Source organism: Alexandromys fortis, unplaced genomic scaffold (assembly GCF_014885135.2).
Source record: "Alexandromys fortis isolate MF-2015 unplaced genomic scaffold, M_Fortis_MF-2015_v1.1 scaffold_24, whole genome shotgun sequence".
Taxonomy (NCBI): Eukaryota; Metazoa; Chordata; class Mammalia; order Rodentia; family Cricetidae; genus Alexandromys; species Alexandromys fortis.
In genome coordinates, this window is record NW_026067906.1 from 9,129,208 (window position 1) to 9,147,918 (window position 18,711).

At 40.0% G+C, this 18,711-nt stretch overlaps 1 protein-coding gene across 1 annotated transcript in view; it reads right to left on the reverse strand.

The window, feature by feature from the left end:
• The window catches only part of Syt1 (synaptotagmin 1), a 497,193-nt gene that overhangs the window by 117,201 nt on the left and 361,281 nt on the right, over positions 1-18,711 (reverse strand). The window contains exons 7-8 of the mRNA XM_050135605.1: positions 17,418-17,585; positions 14,190-14,357 (exon numbers count right to left, since the gene is read on the reverse strand). Coding sequence (XP_049991562.1) covers positions 14,190-14,357; positions 17,418-17,585 — 336 coding nt within the window. The remainder of the gene's footprint in view (positions 1-14,189; positions 14,358-17,417; positions 17,586-18,711) is intronic.

An 18,711-nucleotide genomic window follows, 5' to 3' on the forward strand; every position in this document is an offset into this window, starting at 1 on the left:
ATATATATATATATATATATATATATATTTTAGTCAGTCAGAGTACACTTGCCTTTTGTGGAGGTTTAAATAAGAATGTTCCCAGTATGATGTGGGCTGTCCTTTTGTATATGTGTTGCATTTATTGGTTAATAAAGAAGCTGCTTCAGCCAGTGGCTTAGCAGAGTAAAGCCAGGCATGAAATCTGAACAGAGATATATATAGAGAGAGTAGGCAGAGTCAAGGAGACTCCACATAGCTGCTGAAGGAGACAGACACTGGATACTTACAAGTAGGGCACAGTCTCATGGTGATACATAGATGAATAGAAATGGGTTAATTTAAGATGTAAGAGCTAGCTAGGAAAACACCTAAGCTATTGGCCAAGCAGTGTTGTAATTAATATAGTTTGTGTGTGATTATTCAGGTCTGGCTGGCTGAGAAATGAACGAGCAGTCTCTGCTTACACTCGTGTATTTGAATGCTTAGTCACTTGGGAGTGGAACTGTTTGAAAGGATTAAGAAGTATGGCTTGTTAGAGTAGGCGTGGTCTTGTTGGAGGAAGTGTATCACTGAATTGTTCAGGTTATCATATCTAGTATAAGAGAATGTGATGAAGGAGATACAAATAGTTCTCCTTCCAAGGACATGCTGTGTAGCAGACTACAGAGAGTAGAGGTGACTTAACCCTGTGTGGCATTCATCACATGTATCTATGTTGGGAAGGGGAGATTTAGAGAGTTTCAGGTAGCCAACAGTCCTGTGACTTGGAAGCAGGGCAGAGACTGGCTGCTGTGGATCTTCTTGTGCACCTCATGATAGTGACCTTGGAGTTGGGAGAACACAAACGAGGGAAGTAAACTACTGGCTGTGTGTGGAGAAACAAAAGACATCGCCAGAGCACTGGCCCTGGGACTTCTTCCTCTGTCAGATACAAATTTACATATACTAGCTAGTCTTCTGGAACAGTCTGATTGAAGCCCTCCCACGGCATCTGCTTGTCCCCAAGTAATTGATTTTTGCCTTTTGGCTTCTTGGTCCTTAAGGTGGATATAACCATGACACCTATGCCTTAGTAGCAGTATCAAGAGTAAATGGAACACAACCCTAGCACAGTGCTGGTCTCAACCACTCTGTAGAGATGATTCCAAGGCCCTGTTAGAGCTATATTCAGCTCTATACCCGACTTTTCAGATAACAGAGCATCAAAAGCAGTGTTTACCACAAAGGAACCAAAGGGCTCAATTTGGATCAGGCAATCCTACTGAGATACTTAGCTCTCACAGTCTTTCATTTTCATGCATACAAAGCATCAGTATGGTCTTGCTTGGAACATGAGTGACTTTACAGAGAAAGAACTGCGTGTCTCTCCAGTGAAGCACAGTTGTACACGGTTGCCTGCACACCAGGCAGACCTTTCAAAGACCTCCTTATTACATTGGTGATCAAAAAATAGATTTAAAAAAGACCATAGACCTCCAAAATCTTCCCCCAGTTTTACTATTCTAATCTCTGTTTTTATTTTGGACGCTGAGATATAATTTAGCAAGATTGGTACTGGTTCAGTGGCAAACAGAACCCCCACCCCATCCCATTTTATTTTTAAACACAGCAGAAAGTGAAATTTCAGCCAACACTTTGTGAGAATATTGATTCATTTAGCTATAGCATATCAGACTAAAGAATAGCAGGAGATCAGCAACATCAGCCTGTAGTCTATACGGTATGCAGCTTGCCATGTGAAAACCTTTACCAGGGATAATTTTGAATTTTCCTCTCTGGCTGTGGCTAAAATTGTAGGCGAAACCTTCCATTTCAGTCCCGCATCATTCGTCTCTGTGTTCTCGTTAGAACCAGGCCCCCAAATTGCTTCCCAATCATGCCCTGTATTCCACATGAAAAGTGAAGTTTGCGTGCAGAAAGGGCTTTGAGGGAGGATACTGAGAGAGTGGTCTTATCATAGGATGGAGATGGAAACCTGGGAGGAGCACTGCCCAGGGTGGGGAGGAGGACTAACCAGGCTGAGGAGTAGCATTGCCCAGGGTTGGGAGGAGCACTGTCCAGGGTGGGGAGGAGGACTAACCAGGCTGAGGAGTAGCACTGCCCAGGGTGGGGAGGAGCACTGTCCAGGGTGGGGAGGAGGACTAACCAGGCTGAGGAGTAGCACTGCCCAGGGTTGGGAGGAGCACTGCCCAGGGTGGGGAGGAGCACTGCCCAGGGTGGGGAGGAGCACTGCCCAGGGTTGGGAGGAGCATTGCCCAGGAAGGAAGCATTTGAAAGTGGTAAGTAGGTGATCTGGCGCAGGTTGGGTTTGCTGTGCTGACTTCCCTATTGCTCCAGGCTCTGCTGTATGTGAGGGCTCTGACCACTCCTGAAGCACTGGAGCAAGATGTCCCAGGGACTGCCTTGTTGTGCACAGTTTACATACAGTGTTTGGGTACTTGTGCTAGGAGGAGGAGGATTGCATTTTATTAGTGATTGGGAGAGAGTGGGGAAGGAAAGAGGAGAGGGGAGGGGAAGAGAGAGAAGTTGAGGAAAGGGAGCGGTGGATAAGATAGGACTCGCAAGAAGACAGTAAGAGCCAGAAGCTGTTTTGGATGAAGCTTCTGGACAAGAATTCTCATCGCTTATATGGGAAAGCTTAGTGGCCATTCTATTTCACCTTTAGCTAGTAGTGGCAATCTGGGAAAAGTGAACAAGAACAGTAAAAATACTGAGACTGCCACTGGCCCCACAGTGGGAACTAAAATCTTCCATGTATCTCTCAGTGGATTTGGAAATTATGTGTTGTTCTCACTCATAAGAAAAATAATAGCCATTTCATATACTTACTTTTCCCCAAATTTTAGGCATTTATTTCATATTAGTCCTGTGTTGAAAAAATAATCTATACATTTCAAAGACATAGCTACATAACCCATTTTGCATTTTTTCAATAAGAAAATGAGATTCAAGAAGTTTGAATGGCTTGCAATTGGAGGGCCATCCTCATCTGATGTATGACATACTTCTTGCCTAAGAGCGACATACTGCGGTGTGCAGGTTAATCTTTATGTGGAGAGACAGGAGTGTGTGTAGATGAGGCATCCCTTCATGCTGGAGCGCTGTGCACCTCTGTGTGTCAGATGATGAAAGCTGTGAGGTGCTGAGTGAGTGATGCAGGATAGACAGGTACTGCCTAACTCAGGAAGGGTGGTGCTGGATTTGGGAGGTAGGTAAAAGAGAAGAAAAATGACTGAACTGTATGCAACACATTTTGTAGTATGTTCATACATACTGTCACCTGTGACCCAGTCATTTCGGGTTTGAAAATATGTATGATATATATCCAGGACCAGGAGATTGAAACCATGCCTAGGGAAAGTGGTCCAAGTGCATTAGAACAGCTTCTCCCCAACAATAATCCTAAAGGAAACAACACAGAGGTCCACCAATAAGAAAATGGCTAACATTTGGAGATTTTCATACAATACTTATTTTTATAAGTATTTAAATACTTATAATTTATGACGATAAGGACTAGAGGACCTCTAGGGTTTGTCTTAGGGATTGATTAGAGAGAAGCTTGGGGGACATTTGGAGGGTAAAAAATATTGTGTACCTTAAACTAGAGTAGTGGCTACCCTGTGTTTCCGATTTCCAGGGCTCGATGAACTTAATGCGGTGTATTTTATTGTCTGTAACTTTCAAATGATTGTCTATCTTTTGAAAATTGTACCCAATGCATTGATCATACCTACCCACCACTCCGCCCCAATCAAATACTCTCTCAGAAGCTCCACCCCCAATCTTATCTTTTTCCCAACGTGATAACCTTTTTTTTTTCTTCTTTATAACTCACCTAATCTAATCAGTGATTCCAATATGCACATAGCTGTAGGGCTATCTACTTGGGAATGGTCAACTGACCAAAGTCACATCCCTAAAGAAAGTTGACCCTCTCTCAATTAGCCATCAAGGCACCAATAGATCTAAGCAATGGTCCTAATAAGCCCCCTTGATGCATGGTAAAATGTTATTGATCTTGTGTAGATAGCCATCACTGTGGGCTCTTGAGTGCATTGGCCCCGTCATGCCCAGAAGAATATATCTTGCTGAAGTTTCTCTGATTTTTTTTTCTTTCTGCTCTCCTCAACTTTGCAATGTTCCTAAGACTCACAGTGAAGGGGAGATATACATGTCCCCTTCGGGGGTGAACATTTAGCAGTCATTTCCTTTCTGTACCTTGGCTAGTTGTGTCTATGTTAACTTCTGGTCACTTCATAAGAAGCTTCTCTGATGAGGGGCAAGAGTTGTACTAGGTGTAAGGATATGTCATGGCGCATGCCTTTAATCTCAGCACTCAGGAGGCAGGGGCAGGTGGATCTCTGTGAGTTCGAGGCTAGCCTGGTCTAGAAGAGCTAGTTCCAGGGCAGGCTCCAAAGCTACAAAGAAACCTGTCTCGGAAAACAAAATCAAAGGCATTTTTATGATATGTCCTATTAGCAAAATAACAGTAATGAGTTTTCCTTTAGAGTATATTACCTGTAATGTACATACTTGATGCCATAAAAAGTCCAGAAAAGAGCAACTGGGGCTCTTTGATAAGACAACACATGAAGATATGTAGCAAAATGGACTAGTTCTGATATTTAAAACTATCTCATGTTTCACGATTGGAGTATCAGTAGTAGAAGACTGCAATAGTCTTATTAAGATATAAGTTGATGCTGGGCGGTGGTGGCGCAAGCCTTTAATCCCAGCACTCGGGAGGCAGAGGCAGGCAGATCTCTGTGAGTTCGAGGCCAGCCTGGTCTAGAAGAGCTAGTTCCAGGACAGGAACCAAAAGCTACAGAGAAACCCTGTCTCAAAAATCCAATATATATATATATGTTGATATTTAATCCACACAGTGTAATGTCTGTACAGGATTATATAACCACCTTTACATATTTTAGAGTATTTTCATCACTGCAGCAAGAGAGCCATATTATCTGCCATCTCTATCTCTATTCTGAGCTCTTCCCCTCCCCACAGCCATCTGTGTGCTGTATGTCTGTCCCTTTGTCTATTGGAGTTCATTGGTATTGTTCTATCTCTCAGTACTTCATGTCTCTGTGGCTGAATCCTATTCCACCATGCAACCCCTTCTCTCAACTCACCGGCTGATGGACATTTAAGTCGTTTCTGCTTTTGTCTATTGTGAAAATGCGATTATGAATAAATATTTTCATATGATAGCGACACACACATTTCCTAATTTTCTCAGATATACCTAGGGGTATGCTAGGTCATGTCATAACTCTACTTATCATTCCGAGGAAATGGAAGATTGTTTTCTAAAGTGTTACAGCCTTCCGGTGAGCAACAGACAAAAGGCCTAATTTCTCTGCCATCCCCTCAGATGTTACTACTTAGGTTAAAAAAAGAACCTTAGTTTAGTGAATCTTGAAACTTTGTGTTTGGCTACACGGTTTGTGCCATCTTCCACTTCTACTACCTGCTGAGCCTTCCCCAGGGTTGGGTCTTTCTGGAAAATAATCATACTGCCCCAAGACTCCTGCTCGTGAAAACTAGGCACGGTCTCCTTTCATGATGACATCTACAGTGTGGCCTGAATCCCTAGGCTGCCCCCACTGTCCTTACAAAGGAAACACATAAGGCTAGTAGTCACAGCCATGCCTTTTTAGCTGGCAAAAAAAAAAAAAAAAAAAAAAAAAAAAAGAGGTCTTTGAGGGGTATCTGCAATAGCCCAAATAACTAATATTTATTGTTTACCTGGTGCCAAGTATTGTTGGAAGAGCTTTATATAACTCTTTTAGAATGTAACTTTTTCATAGAGATTAGTAACATTAGCCCAAATAATAAGAGCAAATACTCCCCAGGAGGAGTTGAGTCATGGTTGGATTTGCATAGTTGAGTCTAGCACTGTGAACAGTCTCCCTGTTGATTCATAACTGCCTAGGTGGAGTGGGCTATTTTATTTACCATGTTCCCACCATCCTTGCACTATGAAAATAGGGCATAATAATTTTACGTTGACAAAACAAAAGTACAAAATTACTTAGTAGCATTTGAAAGCTCTTGTTCCCAGGCAGGGGCATGGCTGTGTGTGCTCCTCTCTCTGATTCCGTAAGGCCTGACTGGGCAGTGAGTCTTCCTCCTCCCTCTCCGTAGCACAGCTAGGACAAAACAAGCACAGACACTTCCTCTAGTTGGGGACTAACAGATTGTAATGGATTAACGATTTCACAATACAAACATTTGGCCTGCCCAAAGGTAGGTGGGAGGAAGACAGAAGGGAAAAACATTTAATTTGAAGATTCACCAACAGGATAATAACAAAAATTGTGCCAAAAACATAGGATCAGATCATCAGAAATGATTACATTTTGAAAGACTCAAATATGTGAAAGACGGAACAAGACATTCTGCCTTGCTTCCCACTCAAACAAACAAACAAACAAAAAACCCCCTATGGAATCAGACATGGTCGCGAGTGCTTTTGTTTATCCATTTGTTCCCCTGGTTCTTTCATTTTCGGGTTGTTCCTGCTCCCACTACTCAGTTCCTGCTCTGTGTTCCCCACCACCTGCTCCATTTAACTTAAAATTCAACTAAAAAAATGCTCACTTCTTTTATTCTTTGGATAAAAAAAACCCCTAACACCTACACTCATTTCTATTTTTTTACGAAAATTCGATTTCCTTGGCACAACATATATCAAAATTTATGAGAAATTCATGAAATTCAGAGAGAATTGGCCCCGCAATAAGCCATTTGAGAGGCCATGGAACATTGCTAATGTTCGGAACATTTTGGTCAAAATCCAAATATGTGTGCCTCAATAGAACACCCACCTGGTTGCTTCCCACTGTACCGAAAATTCTGTCACCTGGGTCGCTCATTAACTCATTAGCACTGTTGGCGTCTGCAAGGCCGATTCAAAGGAATGGAAAGACACACAAGTCACTGGTGAGCAGACCAGGCAGAATCATGTTCTGTATGTTGAGCAAGACCTTCAGAGATGGGGGCTGTAATCCCAAAGTATGTAGGGCTTTGCTGCAATCACGGTCACCTGAGTAGCTGGGTAGTCACTGGAGATAGTACCCTTAATATCAGTAGGGTCGGTGAGGCATGCTTGCGAAAGGAAATTCTTATTTTTTTTTTAATGAGTTCAACCACTTTACTGATGACTATATGCTTACGCTTATTGTATGCTTTGCAGAAAAAAAAAAAAACCAGGCACAGAAAATAACCGTGTACTCGCTGAGGTCAGCTAGCACAGCCACAACGCAGCAGAAGGAAGGAAAAGCGGGTTCTGGAGTCTGGCAGTCCTGGGTTAAAATCATTGCTAGACTGTTTATCTTCTGAGTTAAACTACATAGGAAATGGTAACACGAAGAGTAACCCCATGGGGTGGCTCAGACACTATATGAGACCTAAGAAGTAAAGGTCTGGTACAGTGTGTGTACGGCAAGTGGCGTCATGTCTAGTCTTAGTTCTGAGAGCTTATTGTCCTTAGTCTAAACTTATGAGTTCAGTGTTTAAGGGACAGGCTGTCATTAAGTCACTTCAGTCTTGTTCCCCGAGATACAGGTTCAAGTTTTCACTCTTAATTAGGCCTGCTCTGGCTGATCTCTTTGACTAGGGAATTGCTCTGGTTTTCTCTCCGTTTATTCAAAACTTACTCAGAGACTTGATTACATGTCCTGTGTTTGTGTGTGGGCACACATGTACGTGCTAGGGTGCGTATGTTCCACAGTGTCAATGTGAAGATCAGAGAAGAGCCTTGAGAAGCTGACTCTCAAGGAGGCAGAGTGTGGTGGTACCTTTAATCCCAGCACTCGGGAGGCAGCGGCAGACAGATGTCTTGAGATTGAGGCCAGCCTGTTTTATATAGAGAGGTACAGGACAGCCAGGGCTACAGAGTGAGACCTGTCTGAAAAAGAAAATTTGGCACTTTCCTTCCATCAGGTAGGTCCTAGGACTGGAACTCAGATCAAGCTCTTCTCTATGGGTCTCCTTATCCCTCATTTCTTTCCTGAATCTAGCATTTGTTTATAAATTTTACTGGTTTCTTTAGTTATTATTTTACATTAGAAAAAGTTACTATTATGACTGACCACTTCCCACAGGCATTAATATTCTCTGTTTATACTGTTTATATATTTTATTTCTTTATGTGCCCCTTTAATAAGTATTTGATATATGTTACGGATGAATGAAAGAAATGGATTTATTAACATTTTTCATGGAAAGTAAACCCCTCTGTTTTCCTTGTATTTATTCACATTCATGTAGAAAAATGACACAGTTGTATTAATGAGTAACAGTGGATTTTAAGGTTTTGCATTTTGGGTGGAAATCATACTGCTCTCATCCATGAAATACCACCTTTATGAAATAGTAAAAATAAATGCGATTTTGCTGTTTTGTAAATATTTACACTACATTGTAATATCTAAAAGGTTATCCTATCAATACACAGACATTCGTATACCCCACATCACCGCCTACACCCTAATCCACGGCAATCTGTTAAAGCAAACTCATCTATTGTCACAGGTTTCAAACAGTGGGCCAAAGTGGATATTTTGCATGAAAATGTAGTTTATAGCTATACTTTAAGGCTAAGAAGATCAAAAGATCATATCTAAAAGGTTATAATGAAATAGCATGTGGATTCAGAACTGTTATGTTCTGAATGTTAATATTAACATTATGTTAATTTAATTAATATTAACTGTATGTTAATTTTACTTCCAGCATTGCCCTGTGGACTTGGACAAGTTACTGACACTTTCTGTGGTCACTAGTTTTCTTACACAATGTTAGGAGAGTGATTTGTGTGTGTGCACATGAGAGCATGCAGGTGATGCCTGCACAGTCAAAGGCCAGAGCAGGACACCAGGTATCTTTGGTGAGGTCTGGACACGAAGCAGCCAGGTCTCTGAGTGACTAGAGTGGGGTAGGAGAAGTGACATGGGAGTTGGGGCAAAGGATGCTAGTCAGGTGGCATTTTGGTAATATCTAGGGTCTTTCCTTGCAGTTAATTCTTGCTTTAAATGTGTCCAATGTATATGACTTTCAAGGAGATTCTTCAGTTATTAAACTTTTGTTGAAGAGATCAATTACGTGAGATCTGGAATTTCTGTCTCTAAAATTGCCATATTGGATATACTACAGGGGTATTTCACGTTGTTTGATTTTTTCTATGATATTTTTCTTAACCACTTTATAAAGATGATAGTATTTATTATGCATTAAAGTAGAAATAGGAACTGAAATTCCAGTCCAAGTCACACCATAAAACATCAACTGTGTTTATGCTTCTGTAGGATAAAGTGAAATCAATATATTCCAAGTCCCATAGAATGATACTTTTAGTATCATGTAGATATTAAAATTCCTGAAGTGTATCTTGGTCTAATATACTATAAAATACCTCTAATATTGCTAAGTGATATCTTTTGTACCATATATTTGTTTAACAACAAATTTTCTAGGTATGGTAAGTTTGGATGTGGGTCATATTATTTGAAATCTCCCTAAAACATAACCTCATATTCCCCTGGGCAAATTTTCATGTTTCAAGTAGAGATGCATATCATTTACCTTTACCATTAAACCTTAATGCAAACTAACTTCTCCAGCAGTCATAGAAGAAACTGGATGAAAATGAGGGTTCTGAGACGGTGGGAAAGAGAGTGAATAAGGCATTACAAACAATTAGTAAGAGAAAACTGCTTATTTATGCCATTGTCAACTAAAAATATTAAGACTGATTTTCCTATGTGTCTGTCCTGCTCCCCCAAGTTTTTCTCAGGGGGACCAGCTCCAGCCTGGGTCCACATTATCAGTATCTTTCTGAAAGGCTGTGGCTGCCGGTGCCTGTGTTCTGAGCATTTCCTAAAGGTGATGGGCTGAGTGGCAAGCAAGCCCCCTGTTGACACAGCACTTCAAACTATCTCCCTCCAGAGTGCTCGTTCACTGGTATGTGTCAGGGGAGTGTTTCAGACAGCTTGACTTGCCGTCTCATCTCTAAACACGCTCAGAAACAACATCAAATGTTTCATGATCTTTGACCATAAAGATGCTGTCTGAAATAACTTGAACTCCTTTTGAAGAAGTACCGAGTAATTGACCACGGGATGCCCAAAAGAACCCCCTGCCATTTGATTGAATATGTATTCTCAAAATGCTTTTCTGTGAAGTAAATGTTTTTTTCTAATTAGGCTTAAAAATGTGAAATTTTCTTGCAAAATTGATTTTCCATTAAGGACCCAAAGTAGTTTCTCTTCACTTCTGCCTGGGTACTAATTAAATTATGTCCCAACTTGTTTTAATTCAGAAATCAATTTTTGTCCCATTTGCACTGGATTACGGAGCCTCGTTTAAGAAGCACTCTAACGAACTCACACAAAGAGAGGTGACAGACTTGCTTTCTACTAGACAGAAAACAGCAGCAGGCCCGAGAGCTTGCAGCCTGTGCAAATGAAGGAAAAGGGCCCAGGGGTTTTTTACTGCTGTGTATTTCTTCCACTATTTTAGTGATGGGTAAAATAATAATAATAATAATAATAATGGTAATAATAATAAACAAAAATGCGGTTCTAGCTGTTGAGTGTGGTATTTGGAGTAATGCAGGAAAAATACTAAATGAGTAGATTATGCTGAAAGGGTGGTGGTTAGTTCCAGATGTGACCTTGGGTGACAGGAGAAATTATAGTTTGAACGATTGAACAAAAAGGGAAATATGAAAAATTCAACCTAGATAGCCTGATGAATTATTTTGGAAGCCTTTTACAAATGGAGTAGAAAGCAACTATATCTGTTGATTATATGGAATGATTTTGGGGCTACAAACTGAGAGGAAAATTGGATGAAGTTGATGGTTTTGTGTGTAGTCGCCTCTTGGGAGAAAGGTTGTACTCTCTCCAAGGTAGAATTCCACCTTCCTCTGTTGCAAAATAGGGAGATGATAAGGGGTAGTCAGCCATATTACACAAAACAAAGAAAACTTGATAGTGAACAAAAACCAGTCGGCGGCTTGGATGGTGTTGATTTGAGAAACACTGTGAACTAGATGGAAACTTGCCCAGCAATGGTATCTAACAGTCGGCGTCTAGAGAGAGCCAGAGTTCGCACAGTCTCTCCTATCTGAACCTGTGCTGTCGTGGGTGTGCACCAGCTGAGGCTTTCCCACTAGCCGGTTGCCCATCCCTTTCTAAGTTACTTAGCAATTAATCGATCACTAAAATAGCATGCTGTCCTTCCGCTTACTACTTCGTGGTCTTATGACCTTAATGGTTGCCAGCTTCCTGCTAAAACACTCTGTCAGTCTATTAACATTTCAGGTGAAGAACTCTGTGGACCTGGTCTAACCTGCTTCTAGCCAAGTCGCTGGTTGCATAGCCTCCTGTGGTTACATTTGTTTTAGTTCCAAAGCTGTTTCTTTAAATCTTTCTATTCATTATACCATTAAAATGACATTTAACGTTGATAGGTGAATGTCATGGACACAGTAGCTCGAGTAGGAAAGGAGAAAGATCTTTGAAGTCTTGAACTCAAGTCAGTCCAAGACTTCAGTACATTCCCACAAATATGAACAACAGAAAAGGGCACAGCACATACCGCGGAGAACAAGGAACTGGAGAGATGAAACCTAATTGGGTCTTATTTCCTTTCCTATGAAAAGGTGTCTACCTGCATCTAGTGATGCCAAGATAATGCTGAGTGATATCTACTTTAGAAAGTTTTGTATTTCATAATAGAGAAAATGGCCTCTCCAATGGGACAAAGTTACTCTTCCTGAGTGAAGACCAAAGAGGAAACTGTCCCAAGACTTTAAATTATACTGGTTCATTGTTTACCATTAAACACATCCAGTAGCTGGCAGCCAGCACAATGGTGCTGAGAAAATAGGGTTGAGTCGATGCAGATGAAGGCGAAAGATGAGAGTAAGAAAATAAAATCGGCCACGAAGAAGAATAGGCAATCAGTCCCTCCCCGAGTGAAGAGTTACCATTTGCCAGATTCAATGGTAGGAGTTTCACATGCTACCTATCTTATTTATAAAGACCATATAGTGCAGATAAAGTGACCAACTTTCAGAATAAAACAATCAATTTGAAAGTGCAGGAATGACTTGTTCTAGGTGCCAGGGCACATAAAGAGATGAACTACAGGGCTGGAGAGATGGCTCAGTTGTTAAGAGCATTGCCTGCTCTTCCAAAGGTCCTGAGTTCAATTCCCGGCAACCACATGGTGGCTCACAACCATCAGTAGTGAGATCTGCTGCCCTCTTCTGGCCTGTAGACATATACACAAACAGACTATTGTATCCATAATGAATAAATAAATAAATATTAAAAAAAGCGATGAGCTAGAATTGAAACGATGAAGAATTGTGACTGTAAGCTAGGTCTTTCTCCAGAAACAGGTTTAGTTGGTGTCAAGGGCAGGTAGGAAGTAGAAAAAGAGGCAAAGGGAAACTGATCCCCGCACCTGTTGTTCTCACTAAGAGCACAGCAGCACAGTTCCAGCAACCTGGTAATTACCAGTTTCAGAATGACTCGATCTCCATGATTTGGGTGACAAATGCCTTAAAGAAGTTCAGGGAGATGAAAGTGGTAGAGGGAAGAAGGGGGGAACCAAGGGGGTGAAGGAACGCCTTTGCCTACCTAGATCAAACCTACTGGTTTAGTGTTAAGTCTTAAAATCTACATCTCCTCAAGGAATTTTTTGAAAGAGGGAGTATAGATTACCAGAATTTTTTTCTAAATTCAGGAAAACCATTTTTCAGAAAGCCACAGGCTGTGACTGTAGAACCCACATCATGAATCTGGTAAGTAGTGAGGACCATGAGGCCTGGACAAGTGGCCTTGCCTTATCAGGTATATTAAATTATAGTCAAAATTAGCTAACCTAAATTAACTAAAGCTAGTTAACTAATGAATACCATTCAGTGTGCTACATTCAAATAAAATACAAAAACTCATGAAATATCACACCACCTTGTTGTATAGAAACAATGTAATTGATTTTTTTATCACATGCGTACTTGAGTTGACATCAATATTAACTCACTCCTAAGGAAGAGTAATATATAAAAATCATGAAACTTGAAAATTTGGTATTATTCAGGATTTTTCTTGCACTGGTAAATATTCATAGCTGGGCAAGCTTTAATCTCAATGTTTAAGAAGGCCCTGTTTGAGTAACATTACTTTTCATAAAGCAGAGTTTGAGTCATTTGCTTCCCTTTCTACAACAAATTAGTCATGTTAACGCTTAAAGAAAACCCAGTCTCAACACACTGTGATGCAACTTTTCATATTCAATGAAGGGTATGAAGTTAGTAGTTGTAGGTGCTGGAGAGAGGGTCCTTATGGTAATGAACAAGGCTGAGTTTCACTCTCTGGTCCATGCAGCCCCAGAGTGACCACACAGTACCAAACCTTAGATATCCTGGATGGACCAGGGCTGTTTGCAGGTCCCTGGGGGATTATTTGCCAAAATCCTACAGAGGGGCTGTGAAAGGAGCTGTTTTAGAATTGAAAGAAGCTAGGGGCTAGATTATTTTTCTAATATTAGCCTGCTAAGAAATTCACATGGAAAAACGCCCATGCCAGTCAGGCATAGAACAGTCAAACAGAGCTGGTAACCACGGACTGTAAATGCACTACGGATATTGAACTTTTTTTAAGTGACAGAAAAATACCGGGCAAAGCTGTTAAAACTAAGAAAAAAAAAAAAAAACAATGAGACCAGCAAGATGAAGATGAGAGTCACTTCAAAACTGGACTGAATACCAGCTTTTGTGTGTTTCAGGTTTTTTTTTTTTTAAAACTTGTTATGCTTTGATATCTTCATGAGAAACAAACAATAAACTTAAATATGCAGACATCATCAGAGAAAAAGTACCCTTTCATTTTACTGTACTAGTTCTAAAACTCACGCAGACAATACAAAGTGATGGCTCATTGGGCCTTGTAAAGAAGGGTTGCTTATATTCCCAGTGTGTTCATTTCTCTATTGTCTTTTAAATTCCACCCAGAAGTCCTGCATGTATCTCAGCAGGGTCATACAATTCCTCGGACTCTGTTTTGGCAGCTGTCAGCGTCTAAAGGCCCATGTCCCCCTCCAAGAAGATCAAATTAGTACTCGAACAGGAAACGGTGAATGAACGCAACTTGTCAAGTTAGAAACGCGGATGACTTCCCTACCTCTTCCTTCTCAGCGCTCTGGAGATCACGCCATTCCTCGGTTACGTGGCCAAAATCCACAGTGTTCATAGGAACTTTGAACTCTCCGATGATATCATGCTTGGAGAAGCGATCAAAATCATACACAGCCATCACCAGAGTTTTGCCACCTAATTCCGAGTACGGCACCTGCACGAAAGGAGAGGAGGGTAAGACACTTCGTCATCAATGAAAGAATAAGAAACTCGGTTGTGTTTGACTAACTCTTTTTTTTTAATATTTATTTTATTTATTATGTATACAATATTCTGTCCGCAGGCCAGAAGAGGGCACCAGACCTCATTACAGATGGTTGTGAGTCACCATGTGGTTGCTGGGATTTGAACTCAGAACCTTTGGAAGAACAGGCAATGCTCTTAACCACTGAGCCATCTCTCCAGCCCTGACTAACTCTTTCTTGAAAAAAATGTTGTTGTTACTATTGTTTCAACTGGACACTAGTTCAATGGGTACCACTTTTTCAAGACATCTAGATCAGTGGTTCTCAACCTGTGGGTCATGACCCTTTGAGGGTCCAATGGCCCTTTCAATGGGGCTGCCTAAGACTATTAGAAAAACACAGGTATTTACATGATGATTCATAACAGTAGCAAAATTACAGCTATGAAGTCACAATGAAAATAATTTTATAGTTCGGGGTCACCACGACCATGAGGAACTAGCTGTATTAAGGGGTTGCAGCATGGGGAAGGTTAAGAACACACGTTGTTCTAGACTATCGTTATATGAAGGCTGACTTTTCCAAAGCCATGCAAGTAGTCTAGAAAGATCTAAATGAAATTCACGAGGTGCCTCACACACTTTCTAAAATAATTTAGTGATTGACACAAGCTGACTAGAAAATTGATGTTTTGATTATCAGAGAGTCATTATAATATGGATCTTGAAGTTCATTTGTAAGCCTGATACCGGTGAGCAAGAATAGTAGCAAAAGGCCAAGAACGGATGGTTCTCCAGCTGTTGAAATGCACTTGGGACAGATGCTATGGTTTGGAAAGCTGATTAGTGACATTTTTAATATTCAGGGAGAGCTGGACAGTCCAGGTAAGCTACACTCCAGTAAGTGGGTAGAAATATTTGAGAGGTTGTTTAGGCTTGTACTAAATATTTGATCAATTTTATACATGGACTATTTTATCGGCATAAATGCTGTCTTATGCCCCCAGAACACATTTCTTAATTAAATTGGACATTTATTAATTAACTCTTATTAAGAAGGGAAAGGGGAGAAAGACTATCTGACCACTTATGTACAAGAAACTTGGCCTTTCTAATAAGTGTTTTGTCAGTTATTAATTATGGTCAAAATCAGATTATTTTCTAAAATCCTGTGAAAAATGAAGTATAATGGTTTTCTACTTTAGGAAGAACCTAAAATAAACTTGAAAGATCTGAATTTCAATAGAATTCACAAATTTTGGAGTGGGAGTTTGGAAACCTTAAGATTTTAAATTGTATTTCTTGACTATTTGATCATGCTGAAGTAGTCTGTGTGAAGTCTGTGCTTTGGATTAGGTAGACCTGGACCTGGGGAAAATGAATCAACCCAACTTGTTATTAAACTACAGCAAAGGAGTCTGTACTCAGTGGAGGCCTTTCAAGAACGAGTGAGAATATTTTAAACATCTGGACCACTGTAGGCACTTAGGAATCATTTAAAATAAACTTCCATTTTAAGGGAGTATTAATAATAGAGGAAAGATGATGAATTTATTTTGGGGCATGTTGTTCATTTTAAGTACATTGAACTCTACTTGAAAACCAATCTATAAACTCACTTATGCTTCTATCCTTACATTGCATGGCTGCCTGGCATTTTAAGGTACAGTTTATAATGTCTTCTGCAGAAATCAACATATTTCTTAAATGCCTCTGCAGAAATCAACATATTTCTTAAATGCCTCAAAATAACTGTACTTTGAATATATATATATACACATTCCTGAAATAAAATGATGCAGAAATTATAAAAATTTATAGAATTTTACCAATATGCTTCAAAGAAATGATATACAAGTAATAGAAGAAGGCACTACAATATTATGTCAAGATTATTCAAATATTGTAAGAATCTATTAAGTTCCACTTAGAAATTGCTGACCTAAAAAATCAATATATAGCCAAATAAGATGCTTATTGACTACTCTTTATAAGATTTTAGTAACTGATATTTAACTGATTTGGTATAGGGCCAATAATGCCTTATTTTTAAGTCAGGAATTTTCTACTCTTGTTACCGCTATGTTAATGGTCCAGACAAAGAAAAACTAAAGGATTTATGTGTTTAAAACTCAAAAACTTTAAAGAATAGAAAGACTGTTCTTTTATAAAATTGCAAACAGGATTTGAAGAGGTGACTCACGCCCCGTTTCATTTCCCACTGGAATGTTTGTCAACACAAGGCCCGTGTTATTGCTAAGCCTGGTTGGTGGACGGGGTAATTTTGAATCAGCCTGCTGGCATATTCACAGAAATTTCATTTTCTATAAATGTAGTGTTCTAAGGAAGAATTGAAAACAATTCCACATATCCACCAGAAGCATCATTTTTATGAATGACTTTCAGCGAAGAGTTACACGGTGCCTTGCGGCTTGCAGGGCATGTCATTTTGATGAGTTGTCATACGGGCAGAATGTCTCTTGGTTATTGTTTGTCAACCGATGTGTCTCAACATGATGAAGAGCCCCAGACAGGAGCCTAGAGTAAAGGAATGATGCTAGAGAAGCCCATAACTTTATTTATTGCTAGGAGGAAGGGTTTTAGCATGTTCCAATCTCCCCATAAGAGCATGATGAACATTGGAGAACAACTTCTTGTATTCTGACTCCAATAGTCCTTATAGGCTTGGCCCATTTTTCAGAGCCTTGGAAACTCTGGAAAATAATAGCTTGGGCTTTATTTTTGGAGGCAGTGGGGTGCGGTGTCAAAGTCTGTTGGTGTACACGGGTTGACCTTGCTTTTTTAGATGTGGCTCTGATATTGCAAGGTCTACGTTCTATTCTGAAAATACATAGCCAATACCTCCACTTCGGACTCTTCATTAAACTGAAAATTCAACTGTGAAATATTCCAAACACAGCTATGGTGAATCCCAGAGTAAGTTGCTCATGCTTCTATGTGTGTCGTGATGAAACTAGGGTTTAAAAGAAAACGAGGAAGGACAAGCTAGAAATCAACCCAAACATTTACCTTGAAAGTAAATTGTTCATTGAAGACAGGGTTGAGGGTTTTCCGGTGAACTTTTGTCTCAAATTTCTTCTTTTTGTCAGGCAGCAGGAAGACCTTGACGTACGGATCAGATGTTCCCCCCATGTCCAAGGCAGGAAGTTCAGCAGCTTGGATGATGCCGACCAACAGCTGAAATGAATGAGAACAAATGGACCACACCAAAGATGAGCATTTTGAGAGAGATTGATTTGTTCACAGTGCCGCACACTGTGATGTCCCCTGTTCCCTTTGCTTTTAGTCAACTTTTATTCTCGTGAGTCTGAATACAGAGGGCAAGTGCAGTGAGCTCTGTAGACTTAAGAAACCAAATTATGACAGATGCGGGCTCTAGGCCGCCTCGTTTTTAAGCACAAAAGAGGCTTCTCAAAGGTGGCTGATTACAGTTAAATATGGAATTCATATTTGCAGAAGGGTTGCAATCAAATAACGACCCAGTTGCTAAAAGCTCTCGAGCTTCGTTTTTCCTTCCAGCTCTTGCTTTATCAGTGGAATTAAGTCACTAAACAACCACTAGTTTGTAACTGCAGATCAGGGAATGTTTTATTCTTTTCTGAAGTCTCAGAGAAGCAAAATGGAAATTTCTTAGTCACTGACTAATATTTTGGAAAGAAAAAAAACTAGAGCTTTATGTTTCTATCCCACTTGACCTATTCTTGTATATCTACATTTTTAAAACCTTAGCTTGTGATAGAATAACTATTCAAGAAAGATGCATTTAAATGGAGGTAAAATAAAATGCATTAAAAATTTAAGCTTTCTCAAAACGGGGAGAGTTCTAGATTTGCATATCTATGTTAAATAACTACGTTTTTCATTTTCCTAATATAGCAATTTTCTCTGTGCTGTATTTTCACCAATAAACTTCTCAGTTTCACTGGGAATATTAAACTAATGTGGCATTATTATATTACTTCTTTTGTGAGATAAAAATCTGACTCTATAGCTCAGGCCAGCCAGCCCCCTGCCTCTGTCTCCCCAGTACTCAGATTCTAAGCATGAGTCCCCAAACCCATCTTGTTGATATTTTTGTAAAGAAAAAAACATGTGAAATCAGGTTATTACAGATTCTTCAATAAATGTAGACACACTACAGGTTTTTACTACAGGTCATAAACATGTGAGTCATAGTTTTTTAGGCAAATGGAGTGGACAAGCAACCCATTTCCTTACAAAAACCGACACCCATTTTCTGTCACGTGACCTAGGGCATCCTCAGTGTATTTTGGTTGGTTGGCTCAATTTCTAACTTTGATCT